Source organism: Abramis brama (genome assembly GCF_963993115.1).
Source record: "Abramis brama genome assembly, chromosome: 13".
In the NCBI taxonomy this organism is placed as follows: domain Eukaryota; kingdom Metazoa; phylum Chordata; class Actinopteri; order Cypriniformes; family Leuciscidae; genus Abramis; species Abramis brama.
The window spans coordinates 17,568,663-17,583,453 of record NC_139975.1 but is presented as its reverse complement, the minus strand read 5'-3'; the positions used below and the strand labels follow the sequence as shown (position 1 = coordinate 17,583,453).

The following is a 14,791-nucleotide window of genomic DNA, read 5'->3' as shown; positions in this document are numbered from 1 at the left end:
TCAAAAAAACAAGATGACCCAATCTATAACTCCACCCCTCACCACATTAACCCTTAACTCACAGGAAAGAGTGACGGGCAGCCGTGCGGATGTTGGCGATAGTTTCCACATCTACATAGTCATAATGTAGGGACTCGGGGTCGGCAGAGGAGCCGGTTTCTGCCAATAGGACTCCCAGCCAGCGGCCCATGTCATCCGAACAACTCGCCTAACACAACAAACACACGCAAGAACAAACTTGAGCTGCAATCACAAACAGAGCCAGACACAAAAAATATCACACACACACACACACACACACACACACTAAGATTATAAAATAGACTGTATGGACAGCATTTAATCATCAGACATGATAAAAGAGTATTAAAGAATGAAAAAACGATAACATTTAAAGATAGTAGTGTTGTTATTGTTTACTAAAACTATTATTAGACCATTAAAAATCATTTTTGTTCATTGAAATTAAGCTATATATACATATACATATACACATACACATATGTATATATGTATACATATACATATACATACACATACACATATACATACATATATACACACATACACACATATACACATATACACATATACATATACATATATGTATACATATATACACATCACACACTGTCGGCCAGACAGAATTTTAATATCGGTGCGTTCTTATAGAATAGATTGAGAGATGTCAATGAATGATGGTGCGGGAAGAGGAGGAAACACAGATCAAACCCACACAAACACCAAGACTAAATTTGCATGTAGCTAACCACTAGAATACAGCTCTATGGAGGATTGCTGTGAAAGCTTCACACAAATCACTCACTACCTCTAAAGCTGCCAGCTCTGCACCTCCTTTCAGTATCCTCAGGGCGAAGGGGTGTTTGGGCCCGAGGCCTGGGACAACCTCACAGCCCTTCAGAGCCACGGCGGTGTGGGGGACTCGCTGTTCTGCTTTCTCGTGGTAAAGGTAAAGAGATCCGGCCCGCACACGACACCAGTGTTCCCTCCAGCACTGATTCAACAGCACTCCCACATAACCTAACACACACACAGAAAGAATTACAGCAATTATTACAGTACGCCCACTTCTGTTTCATGGAGTAGATTTATTCCACTTCACTGTCTGAGATCAAACGCTAAGAAAGAAAAGTTGAAAATAACAGGTGGAGAGAGTCATGGGAATTGTAATATGAGAGGAGATAGGGGAGAGAGAAAGATGTGTCTCGTACCACACCGGGGATCCTGATCGAGAGACATGCGGACGTCTCCTGGCAGTGGAGGCTTTCTTTTGGAGAAACTGATAATTCTTGTGATCTTTCTTCCTGCAGCTCGGCTTACGGTGCCCGTTAGCTCTGACAGTGCACCTCGCTTGGGTTTACCTGTAAACACACATAAACACACACACAAAGGTTTGATGGTAGAATGAAATTACATGTAAAGATATGTGTGGTCTACAGACACACAATCTGCAGGAATTAGGCCAAAGCTATTAAAGACTTTCACTGGTCCAAACAATAATAATCACAAACAATCCACATCCTGCATAAAGACTTCCTGCTTGTTAACAGAGTACCTATGACAAAGCTCTCAGACAGTGAAAGGAAAAAAGGATGGATAAAGTGTGTGTGAGAGAGAGAGAGAGAGACATTGTGAGTGTTTCTTGACAATGAAAACCTTGCAGGCACAATGATATTGGTGTTTTGAGTGGTTGCCAGGGTGTTGTTATGCAGTTTCTAAGGTGTTATGGGTTTTTCGAACATTGCTATGAAGGTGTTTTGATCCTAGGTGGTTGCCAGGATGTTGTTATTCAATTGCTAAAGTGTTCTAACTGTATGGTTTTCAACATGTTGCTAGGTGGTTGCTAGGGTGTTTTGGGTTGTTGCCAGAGTGTTTCTATTTGGTTTGTAAGGCATTCTGATTGGCTTAATACGTTGCTATGCGGTTATTATGGTGTTTTGGGTGATTGCCAGGGTGTTACTATACAGTTTTTATGGCATTCTGAGTTTAAGGGTGTTTTGGGTGGTTGCCAGGGTGTTGCTATATGATAGCCAAGGCATACTGAGTGGTTTTTGACATGTTGCTCTAGGGTTCAAGTTCCTAGCGTGTTTTGGGCAGTTACCAGGGTGTTGATAGCTCAACCCTAAGTCTACAAGACATTCTGGTCTATAAAAATTATTCTGGTCCCTCTTTCCTTATACAGTGTGAGTGTAAAAAACACTGCAAGATTAATTACTTTTATTGTTTTACTTTAGTGGTTTGTTTAAAAAAAAAAAGTATTAATAATAATAATAATAATAATAATAATAATAATAATAATAATAATAATAATAATAATGATTGCCTTAACAAACACCACTAATAAAGATAAAGATAGAAGAACTGTGAGTTGGATTAGAAAAAAAACAGAAAAAAAACCCAGGAAGAAAACCTTTGGATTCTAAGGTGTAATCAGAGAAGAACAGCGGGGCAAAACTGAAGATCTCACCATTTTCCCGGCCGTCACGAGCACTTTCTCCACTTGGCACACTGTCAGAATCTGAGGTTTGCTTCTCTGCAGAACACCACTACAGGGACAACAGCACAGCCAGATCAAACTAAATACGGCAAATTTGTAAACATACACACCCATAATTATTAGTTGACTAATGCTGTACAATAGGATATGGAGATTATTGAAAATAATAATTAAACCTAATTAAACCCTGAATTGGTCTAGATTCAGGGTGTTGTTGTGGCCAGACAGCTACAGCAGCAGAGTTCAGACAGGAAACACACTCCCAGTACAGTCTAACTCTCACAACCGACTGCTAAATTCAGATAAAATGTGTTTCCTGACATACAATCACACATCATAACATTTATTCTGCCTCTCACAACAGGTCCCTTAAACTCAGCACATTATTTACAGCTGCTCTGACAGAATTGACCACCCTCAGCTTGACGCCTTTTAATTAAAGCAGATGGAGAGCGAGCCCAGAACATTTAAATGCTGTCAGTCTGTTTACACACACAGACAGCACAGCACTCACAGCAGCACTGGGGATGTAATTACACACAATGATAGAGGACAGAGACAAATCCATTTAGAGTTATATGCACTACCATTCAAAAGTTGGAGGTCGGTATGAATCTTTTTAATGTTGGCTGCATTTTTTTATAAGGCTGCATTGATTTGATCAAGCATACAGTTCAAATAGTAGTATTGTAAAATATTATTATAATTTCATATAAATGTTTTCTATGGAAATATATTTAAAATGTAATTTGTTCCTGTGATGGCAAAGCTGAATTTACAGCAGCCATTGCTCCAGTCTTCAGTGTCACATGATACATATAAAAAGTACTTAAAACCATTAATAAAATGTAACGTACCATGGCAATACTATGTTTTTAAAATACGTTCTGTAAGGAAATGTCGAGAGGTATTCATCTTACGTGTTGTAGGTGGGATTATTTTAAGAAAGTCACAGAAAGACCATTTTATACAGAATAAGCGTATCCCAAAAAGTTCCACCAATTCATCATTGGCACACTTTACATGTCAGTAATGAAGAAGAGGTGCACAAGAGTCATGAATAAGACAAATGTGTGCTGGGATCTCACCTTATCCAGTTCAATCTTCCTAGGAATCATGGGAGATGATGGGCTGTCCAACGCATTCCCCTGGCCTGTAACGTCACGCACCACCTGCAACCACACAAAGATACACACACATAAGCGTTTCCTACGCGTGTAAACATAGTCCATCACACAGGGGGTCCCTTTTACAAAAGCTATTTTCCTCTTGTGCAATATTGTTTCTGGCAGCTGATACATTCATTGTGTATATGCAAAATGGATGGATACTCAATCGTGCAAGAAAGTGAGGGACTGTGTTTACTTGGAGCCATTTCTCGGCCTGCTCCTTGCTCTGCACGGCCAACACCAGCGCCTCTCCACCGGGAAGGGAGAATCGGAGCTCGTGTTTCTTCCTCCGGCCGTCTTTGGGCACGTAGATGACAGTGCACAGGCTGAGTGGTATATCCGTGTAGGGCGACTGGTCTTTAGAGCTTTTATAACACTATAAAACAAGATTCAGGGGTTTGTATGTATCACTCATGATAGCATCAGGAAAAATCAAGACTCATTTTGATCTCTCAGGGCTTTTTCCAACTCACCTGAAGTCTGTTTTCACGAATGACAGTGAGCTGTTTGGCCCACTGGCCGAAGCGTTTTTTCCTTAGTAGGAAGGCACAGATATGGCAGTCTCTCACCGGGGCCATGGAGTTCTCCTCTGAGGGCCACTGGTGAGTCAAACGCTGGCCTTTCTCTTCCTCTTCCTCGTCATATGACTCATAAGAACTGCTTAAGGCATCCGAGTCATTATCTGCGGGAGGAGTAATGTCATACTAATGCTAATAATAAGAAATGACATCACTATATATAGCATCAGGGTTCCCCCACTTACAGGAGTTCTTGCGTCGTCCGTTCACTTGTGTTGTTGGGTAATTGTTCTCAGCATCTTCGTAATATCCATCTTCAATGGAATTAGGAGGGCTGGAGCTGCCTGTAGATATAAAAGAAATGTGCAGTGCCATACAGTATAGGCTGTGTGGAAAGAAATTTTACATGCTCTCCCTAATCTTTGGGAAACAATCATAATATCAGATTTTTTTTGGACCTGTAGTGCAATAAAAAAATAGCAGCTGCCCTTTATCTAAAAAAGTATTTTAAGATAAAGTAGAATCCAAAATCTTGCATGGCAACGCAATAATTAGCAATCCTCTGCAAAGTGAAATGTAGATGTGCGAGTCAACTCCCAACTCTTATCATCTTCTCACTGAATTGCTTGAATACACTGCAGTCTGTTTTAGCATCATTATTAAATTGCCATTGCTTTATTAGAAGTGGGAAAAAATTACATAGTTTTATTAGAAGTGTAAAAACTTTTAGAAAGAGTGTTTTCTTTTTAAAAATATCCAAAACTTGGATATTTCTATTAATTTAAATAGAAATTTAAATAGAAAAATGGAACTTAACCTACAGAAGTGGGCAATCCCTCTCTTTGCTGACTGTATCTGTATCTAGCACCAGCACACATTTGCCAACAAAAATGTATTTGTGAAATTTGTCAATTTGCTGAGTTTAGACTAGAGTTTACCAAACTGAAACTTTGGAATGGAACAAAACGTGAAACTTCTTTACACAAGCTTGTGTTTCTGGTCTCCTACATTTAATTGGAAGTCAATTGAACACATTTGACCCTATTTACTTTCCTAATGCACATTCTTGGTTCATTGTACAACAATTGAATCAACAATTCATTGTACAATTCAAATTGCAACTTTATCTCTGAAATTTTTAATCAAAATGTAATAATTTGCTCTGAAATGACTCCTTTTCCACTGATGTCACTTAGACTTTGCAGGCTCTTGGATAATGTTAATCAATAGCTATTTAAACTGTTTTTGTAACTTCAAATTCAGCATAGCTCCATTCTGGAATCTAGCACCCACTTTTTACAATCCAATCATTTCATAATGGATAAAATAAGTACTTTTTCTTGTTGAATATACTGTTTCATTCAGTCTGTTGAGAACAACAGTACAATTTACTTTGACTTCAAATGGTTCACATATATAGTGACAAGTGATACTCAGACTCTGGAAATAACAAAAAGTTGTAACTCAATCACTCTCCAAGTTATTTTATCAAAAGGAATTTATATAGACCATGCCATGTTTCCAAACAACGGACATACAGCAACGAGACTCACTGCGGCTGGTAATATATTCTGGCATTTTTCCAGGGCTGAGCGGCACGGCCTCTTCATAGTAATCCTCTGGAGGTGGTGTGTTGGGCAGGGGGGGAGGCGAGCCTGTTGAGCTCTGGTCAAAAAAATGTGGCACACACAATAACTTACTCCATCTGTCTGCTCCATCACATTAATTCACACTTAACATCTGCTTTTCAGTGAATCCTCACAATATCGCAAAGTTATGTGGCTTCATTCCACCACTCTACAATTTACTCCAATAACAAATGATATGTGACCGCTGCATCCAATCAAAAGCCAAACCCACATGCCACATGGATGACGGTTGAGAAAAAGTCAGATACTGGGCCATGCAGGACTATTGTGCTATGATAGCATACAAACACTCTAACACACACACTGAAAAATCTGACTGCTGGAAGTGTGCTCTCTTAATAATAGGCTCTATGGGGAGCTCGGTGAAGGGCTGATGGTGACGTGACTTAAAGATAACGGCCTGGCCCTGAAAGTGCAATGCAGCTGGAAAGAGAAGAGCAGGTTTCACTGCAGAACGATTAATCTTCCTGCCGTATCTCATCACGGCAGAGCACAGCCCTCATTACACAGTGACATCAGGGTTAATGATGTACTATATATTAGCGTTAGGTCTAAGGAGCAGAGCATTGTGGGTAATCCTCTGAGGTAAGATTTCTTACTGGCTTGGAGACAGTGTGGTCGGTGTGGTTTGTCTCTGGCTCTTTCTTTTGATCCTCCATTTCAACTTTCAGGTCCCCAAGGTCACAATCTATAGAAATGTCCAAACACATTTATAAGCATAATACAATGGAGTCAACAATGTTGAGAGATGTAAATCTCATAAATACTCCCCACTTACCGAATGTATCAAAAAGAGATTCGACAAAGCTGGTTCCGTTTCTGTACACTGAGGTGTTCATGTACATATAGTCTTTTCCAGTGACTGCAAAGAACGAGTATGAGAAAAGAGAAAACATATGTATGTAGGACAACTGCCAAAAGCTTTTTTAGTCTCATTTATGAGAGAAACAAGGTTGATGTTTATCCCTCTGGTCTTGTCACTTTCTGGTCCAAAGGATTTCTTCTTTGACTAAACTGTCTCAAGCATATTTGTATTGGTTCTCTTTCAAACTGATGTTTTCTGAGTTATTCTGCAATGTCTATGCAGTTCCCTGCTGGACAAAAAACAGGTCATAGCTTAATGTGATCAATCTGATGTGACCACAGGGACTAAAAGGCTTATCCAAGGTGGTCTACCAGATCTAACTAAGCTAATCAAAATGGTCTACAATAGGGATGACTTTTCCTGCATAAATCCTAAACTCAGCAAAAAAGGTGGCTTTCTAACAACATGATTGTACATCAGTGGCCTTCAAGGTCAACCGGCTGGTGGTCCAACCACTAAACCCAGCTTGGACCAGATAATAGCCATTAGAAAAACTGATTTTATATATACCTGAGGGCTGAAGTTGTCTGAGAAGGTTTTTTACAGCCGTTTTCTTCTCTTCTGTAGCACAGCTCAGGGTCTCATGGTCCAACAGCTTCAACAGCACATTCAACTCTGTCACCAAAAGCTCCATTGCTAAAGGTCAAAGCTCAGGGTTAGAGGTCGATAAAGACTAGACAATACAATTTTCAGTGTTTGTCATGATAACATATTAATTAGACCAACCATCAACACCTCAGCATAAGCAAGCAAATGAAAACAAGTGTCAGTTGCAGTGGCTTTTGGTCAATGACGGGACACTCATTTTGTTCAATTTTTTTTTATACATTAAAAATACAATCCACAAATATAATGACTTGACTACACATCTTTCAAAATAATCATGTTTTTATTTCCTAATTAAAGTCCATTTAGATATTTTTTGGGTGGGGGGAAAAAGTAGAAATGTCTAGATACATTTTTTTTTTCTTAAATATGGTATAAACCTTTTAAAACCATATGTAAACCTAATAACTTTGCAACCCTAATCTGAGATTTCCAACAACAACAACAACAACAACAACAACAAAAAAAAAAAAAAAAATTAACTCATACATATGGACACTTTGTCATTGACCCTTTTCAAAAGAGAGAATAATAGGCTTGAGATCAACTCTGGTTATCATCAATCACCCATCTCTGACTCTCAAAAGCTGGGATGACTGAATCAAATAGGATCTAGATGCACGGCTCTTTGTAACATTATATTCCACAGAGTATCTTCAATATGGACACACTTGTCAGCGGACAATATGAGTTATGGGCAGGAGGGATGATGACAGGTCAGCAGGATTATAAATTGGAACAGGTTTGGAGCTCAAAACTTCACGCTGGGACTCTCAAGCTCTCATCCAGGTCTCTGTGGGATGGAAACCTCCCTGCTGGTGAAACCAAAAACCCCAGTGTAGAATTAAAGACATACCCTCTGATCTGTGGCGAGCTTCCCATCCTACCTAGCAATCTCACAGAGAGCATCAGAGGAGGGTCCAAACCCAATAAATGCAATCATAGCCTGACATCTAAACTTCCCTAAGACAAGTTAAGACAGTGGGTTAACCTCTGGTCTCTTACGTCTAGATTATGCAGAGGAAAGGGTTCAATGACATTGCCGCTAGTCTGTGTGTGGAGCTTTAATCTCAAGGAGGCGGGCTGACATCCCAAGGATATCTCACCAGATATTGCCGCCCACAAACTGAAGTTCAAACAGTGTTACACACCAGCTAAACCACATTTTCTCTCCCAAAACCATTACTAATGAACCGCTTCTAATGCTGAGTCTATGAGTTTGAGCTAATGCACAGTCAGCAAATTAGTAAAAACATGCAACCAAAAACCTGGACTGCGAGTATGTTTTGAAGAATGAAAAAGCAAAGCATGAAACAATATAAAACAGATTGTCAGCGACCCAAAGGCAGTGTGTGCCCGGGCAGGAGGTTTGCTGATGTGGAAGGATTCTGAGTTTTTTGTTCAAGGAAAGTAATCAAGCCATGTGAACACCTCCTGCCCCAGTGGACATGAGCTCATGAGCAACACTGGGACCACATTGGTCACGAGCAGAAGGCTGGAGAGAGAGGGAGTATGAACAGGGCTGATCATCCATGTCCATCACACAGCTGGACAATTTGGCTTGGACAGAGGGTCAGCTGAGCCAAAGTATCCACCTCAGGGCCTGTGGGCTTAGTACTGATATTAACAGGTGTGGTGGGTCAAGACTCTACTTCATCTGTCAGATACTCCATGAGTAATAAATACTAAAATATGGAATTCTTTCAAAAGCAGAGAGAGAAAATGCTGAAGTGACAAAAAAGATAACAAAAGACATGATTCCTGCTGCAGACCAGCTAACTTGAATTGCTGATAATATTTTATACGCTCTCATTCAAATGTCTTTGGTATGGTATGGTATACTCTGGTCTTCAGTGTCACGTGATCCTTCAGATATCATTCTAATATGCTGATTTGGTGCTCAAGAAACATTTCTTATTATCATCAATGTTGAAAATGGTTGTGCTGCTTAAAGTGTTTGTAGAAACCAGTTTTCTTCAGGATTTTTTGATGAAGAGAAATTTCATAAAAAGCATTTATTTAAAATAGAAATGTAAATGTAAAAGTCTTGTTTACTGTCACTTTTGTTCAATTTGCTATTTGCTATTAAGACCATTGGTTTTCCAGTTTTATATCTGTTTTCTGCACATTCGGCTACACTCTAGTTCGGAATTGAAGTTGGTCCAAACTGTATAAGATATCATGACATAAACAAGCTTAGGGGTTCTCAAGTATAGAAAAATGTGCGATGGCATAGTTAGAGAAGATACCAGAGTATTTCAGCCTCATGGCTGTAATCTCTCTCTTTTTTCCTCCGTGCTTCATAAACGGCCACCACCCTCTTCCACATCCCCCTGAGAAACGTTAATGAATGATGTACTTCTAGTCAGATTGTGCTGTGGTCCAGAAAACGTCAAAACGCTTCAGGATCACATCTCTCCATGGGGAAGGTGAGGAGTTTAAAAGCCACAAAGGAACACAAATACTCTAATTCACACAAACACATTCTTACACCCACAAGCACAGAAATTACTCATCTGAAATTTGGGTCAGCATACTGCTGCTTTGACAAGAGTGTTTTTTTCTTCTTATTTGATTCACCACAGTTGCAGAACCTTTGTTATTGACTAATGTACTGCAAAACATCTCACTTCCTTTCATCGTGTCCCCAGCTGCCTTACAGGCACTCCCACCGGTGTGTAAGTCTGAGTGTTTCGCTATTCAGACTTGTTGACACAAGGCCCCTGCGATCACAAAAAGCCTGAGTTTAACTTTACGTGTTGGCCTCACCATGACCTTCTCCAGGAGACACAGTTGGGTAGCAACTAAAGTGGCACAATGCTTGCAAGTGTCCCAGATAAGCTACACTTGTGCCCACTTGGCAAATTATTTGAAGAATGAGTGTTAAAATCAGCCGTGTGAAGTAACATAAGCAGCTCAGTTTGAAGAGCAGGGCAAGAATAAGCATTAAAATAGTATGGGCCAGATTCACTAACAGCTTGCGCCAGCACAAACCCTCTTTTGGCATTATTAAACTACTGTCGGGATTTACTAAAGACACCCGGTGAAAAAAATAGCACTTGAAAGGTGTGGACAGGGTTATTATAGGAGCTAACCTTTTAGTCGCAAAATGTATGGGAGGAGAATATTTAAATGAATCACGCAAGGTGATTAACTAAGGTTTGCGCTTGTCAATTTACTGGTATTTGGGCTATTATTTAACGCCCCCAAAAAAGCTGCTCTTGGTAGATTACATTGGTCATTATAGAAATGTATAGTATAGTAATATATATATATATATATATATATATATATATATATAGTATTGTACAACAGAGTTAAATTTGTTAACATTAAAAAAAAATCAATGTTCATTTCAACATTTATTATTTATTTTAACATTCAGCACTTATTGTGTTTGGTGTGTTTCCTATAAAGAACACAAGAGTCAGGTGAAGCTACAAATAAGATTTGGAAATCTTAATGAGGGCACTTAGGACCATCTTAAACCAACATGAGCACAGCGGAGCATACATGATTCCTACAGAGATACACTCTTACATGAGATCAAACATATTTGCGCTTCTCTTTATCTTGAGCTGCACCTGTGGAGGGTCATTTCCAAAGCCAAACAAAACACAGGGCTACGTGCCCAATCCCCTCCAGAGAGCAGCACATGTGGTCCTCTCTGATAATACCACATCAAAACAGCGTAGTGAGAACACAGAAATCCACACCGGCGCACAAATCCTCCAGGTTCTCCTGATGGCATGGGTGTATGATGCTTTCTTTTGGATCAACCCCTTGCAAGATGTTTTCATCTCTGTCTGTGAGATCTCGCAGGCAAATCAGAGTTGATAATCTATTATTCTTTCTCTCTCACTTGAAAGTACTTTACTGACAGTCGTATTGTTTCAACATATTCTAAAAGCCATGTTGAGGAATGTGAAGTTGGCGTTGAAAGCTGTGTTTTTAGAGGACAACGGGGCGGTTTCCCAGAACTGCACCAGTGCTTTAGCACTCAGCACCTCACACATTGCTGCAAAGCGAGGAAACATTCCTCACCTCATTAAAAGTGCAGCCAAAGCACTTTAAGATGCCTACCGGAGATAGAAATGTATACTCTATTGTGAAAACCACAGCACTCCTCGACAAAGCTCTAAACACCTTGGTGAAATCTTATTTTACAAGCGTATTTTGCTTAGACAACAAATACAACACATGTTAAAACTTGTACGGATAATTTTATGAGTGTGATGCTACTAGATTTAGTCGTAAAGCAATATACAAACTCAACGACTAAAATGCCTAATAAAGCTACAACTGCTGATGGATTTATAATGCTAAATTCAAGTTGGAATAACTACATTTAACTCAAACTAATCAATACGTTTCACTTTAGCTTGTATGGAAATCGTGAAAGTTATTCAATGATACAATTATCTAGTTCCCAAGGAAATAAAATACAAAGTGACAAAACACCTACCAGAAACAGCTGCTGAGGAGGAGACAGCCAGGCCCACCATCTCCTTTCCAGAGACAGCTAGATGTAGACAGTCATACAGTTGTTACTGAACAAGTCACAGCAATCCAGAGTGGTGGAATCAGCTGATAAACTGACTAATTCAAGGTGCATTTCCTTCTCATTTATCACGTCCTTTTGTGTGTCCAGATTAAAAGTGACTGAGGGATAGCAGGGGAATTTATCCTCCCTTTCTGGTCTGTTGGTGTGTGTGTGTGTGTGTGTGTGTGTGTGTCTGGGGGTGGGGTGCTTACTGATGACTGTGTGTGTGTGTGTGTGTGTGTGTGTGTGAAGGGGAGGCACCAAGTCCTGATCTAATCCGGTGGGGTTCTATAGCACCTGGGACAGGCCTTGAGTAAATACACACATCCATCCCCCACAGGGGAAAGTATGGAGATCAACAGTTTGTATTGCCATACGAGCATCTATGGCTATTTTCATGGCAAGATTGATGTATTTTAAAAGAAACAAATAGTGGGAACATATATTAGTATTAAAAATTAACAACTGACAAACAACTTATTATAACAGACATTATAAAGGATTTTTCAATTCAATATTTAATAAAAAAAATACTTCAGGATTATGAATACAATTTATAAATAGGCTATAAGTTTAAATTTTGCAGAGTTCATGTCAAATATGAGCAGTTTTTCTTCAGGATAAAAATCTGAAAAGCATTTGCCTTTTAATCTCATAGCTCTCTAAACAAAATGAAAGTTTTTTGGGGTTTTTTTTTTCAGAGCACTAAATAGCAATAATAATGCTAACAGGTTCCCAAACACTTCCCAGTCTGCCACTGGTTGAAAATACATTGGCTTAGTCCTGGCAATCTATTTTCCATTTTAAAAATTCACATTATTGGTTGAGCCAAGTAGCTTTATTGGGTCGGTTATGAAAATGAGAGTTTTGGGGAGAACCTAGCTTCCTTATAGTTGTCTCATGTAGGAATAACTTATTTTATATTATTATCACTTTTCAAATTGACAATTAAACATACTTTTAAAAATGTTGTTAAATGTAACAAAGGTAATGAATTTATATACCATTTTTAATTTCTTTTCTATTCCTATTTACCAATTTATTAACCTTTTAACAATTAAAAACAAAATAATTTAAAAGATGAGATGACATATTCATTTTAAATGAATTGATTATTTATTTTTAAGCCCATTAAACTGGGATAGACAAAAATATCATAACATCTAAAACCTGCATTTAGATCCTTAAGAGACGCTCACTGAATTGTATCTGTTGATCTGCTCTGTCTACCTGCAGTCTTTTCTAAGTGAACAGGGTGTATCTACTCCCTACGCTACGTTACAGTGCCCCTAGAGACTGTGTAGTTAAACACAAAGGAGGCATTCTGCCGGTGTGCTCAAGTGAAGAGATGGGAGTCTAGTTCTCTTCACTGTGTTCACCCATCCAGAGAGGAGTCGGGTGCTGACATGCACAGACACACTTCAGCACGTTCACAGTGACGTTACTCAAAGCCACAGGCAAACCTAAGACCACTCGGCAGGATCTGACATGCTGAATAGCTCAAAACCCTCTCATGCACACGTGTGCGCCTTTTTCAAAAAACACACACACACAGATAAGCAGGTCGTATCAGCAGTTCTATCTCCTCGCCGATGAAAGCGGACACTTTTCTGTCCATTTCCCAGTTGACGGTTCCTGAGGGCATGTTACGTCTTGCGAGACAGATGAGATGCTGAAGGTTTGTGTAGTTAAACTTTGCAGGCCTGTTGCTAGACAGCCTCGAGACAAGAGAAGCCATTCATCTGTGCTTTAAGTTATCAGATGATACATTCAAACCACAAGTATTACACTTAAGTGTGTTCATTATAATAGCTCTATTGATTCACCCGTCTATGCTAATGGTCCTTCTCAGCATTTAAATGTTTGCAAAGGCAAGTATCAATACTACTATGACCTTGTTTACACGTGGTATTAAGTAATCAGTGCTAAATAAATGTATAAATGTGCGTCACAGTGTATCAATCTGATGACTGAAGAAACCACATAAAGATTGAGACATAAACATATCACATTTTATTTATATATAAATAAAACTGTCTATTGTTCACTGCTCTGAAACTCCAATTTGGCGAAGTGCATTTATACACATGCATAAGACTTCAAATAATTTCTTCAATATAACTGATATCAAAAAGCAGCGACACAGATCAAGAAATTCAGTTAATACAGATACAGCACTAAAATAACTGAGAAATTATATAATATTACCATATTACGGCATTTCTCAAATAATAAGCCTTGGTGAGGCAATAATACTTCTTTCAAAACCATTTATTACAGTTATTAAACAACTTTTAAATGTTGATGCAGAACTTGTCACTCACTTTTTGGGAGTGAAACACCTTAGCAACTACATAGCAACACCCTGGCAACCAGAGATGTAAAGTCCAGGTTCAGAAAGTAAAAGTCCTCCTCAGTATTTTGTTCCAATCACCTGGATTTGCTAATTAGCACAGTTCTTCAGCCAGGAGATATAACTAATTTGTGAAATCAGTTGGCTGAGTTTATGGGTGGAATAAACATATGACAGGACTTTTACTTTCTGACCCCTGGACTTTAAACCTCTGCTGGCAACCACCCAAGACACCTTATCATCAGTGTGGCAACTTTTTTCACAGGTAGGCATTGGCAACCCTCCCATTTGATGCAAAGTCTTTAGCAGAGTCTTATGTGGGTTCATTATGTAGCCTATATCACAAAGACCTCTAGTTTCTCAGGTAAGTCAGCATGTCCTTTTTCACTTTCAAAGAGCTGAATGAATGCCAGAGTAGATCATATCATTGCTAACACCCAGTGACAAGGTCTGACTGAACTCTGCAGACGGTTGTCTGGCTGAGAAACAAGAGACAATAATACAGTGACGAAGCACTCTGACCTTTGACCTTTTCAAAGACACACACAGAGCCCTTACTGTCACACTGAA

General features: G+C 39.2%; 1 protein-coding gene across 2 annotated transcripts in view; it reads right to left on the bottom strand.

The window, feature by feature from the left end:
• afap1l1a (actin filament associated protein 1-like 1a) overlaps positions 1 to 14,791 on the bottom strand; it is a 28,986-nt gene that overhangs the window by 4,104 nt on the left and 10,091 nt on the right. The window contains exons 1-13 of one of the 2 annotated variants that reach the window (XM_084133991.1): positions 11,791 to 12,047; positions 7,230 to 7,355; positions 6,633 to 6,716; positions 6,454 to 6,542; positions 5,759 to 5,870; positions 4,451 to 4,549; positions 4,161 to 4,369; positions 3,884 to 4,063; positions 3,607 to 3,690; positions 2,489 to 2,567; positions 1,233 to 1,382; positions 830 to 1,041; positions 63 to 208 (exon numbers count right to left, since the gene is read on the bottom strand). In XM_084133991.1, coding sequence (XP_083990117.1) covers positions 63 to 208; positions 830 to 1,041; positions 1,233 to 1,382; positions 2,489 to 2,567; positions 3,607 to 3,690; positions 3,884 to 4,063; positions 4,161 to 4,369; positions 4,451 to 4,549; positions 5,759 to 5,870; positions 6,454 to 6,542; positions 6,633 to 6,716; positions 7,230 to 7,355; positions 11,791 to 11,830 — 1,610 coding nt within the window. In that variant the 5' untranslated portion in view covers positions 11,831 to 12,047. Of the gene's footprint in view, positions 1 to 62; positions 209 to 829; positions 1,042 to 1,232; positions 1,383 to 2,488; positions 2,568 to 3,606; positions 3,691 to 3,883; positions 4,064 to 4,160; positions 4,370 to 4,450; positions 4,550 to 5,758; positions 5,871 to 6,453; positions 6,543 to 6,632; positions 6,717 to 7,229; positions 7,356 to 11,790; positions 12,048 to 14,791 lie in introns of those variants that run through there. The other variant, XM_084133992.1, reaches the window with a different exon arrangement.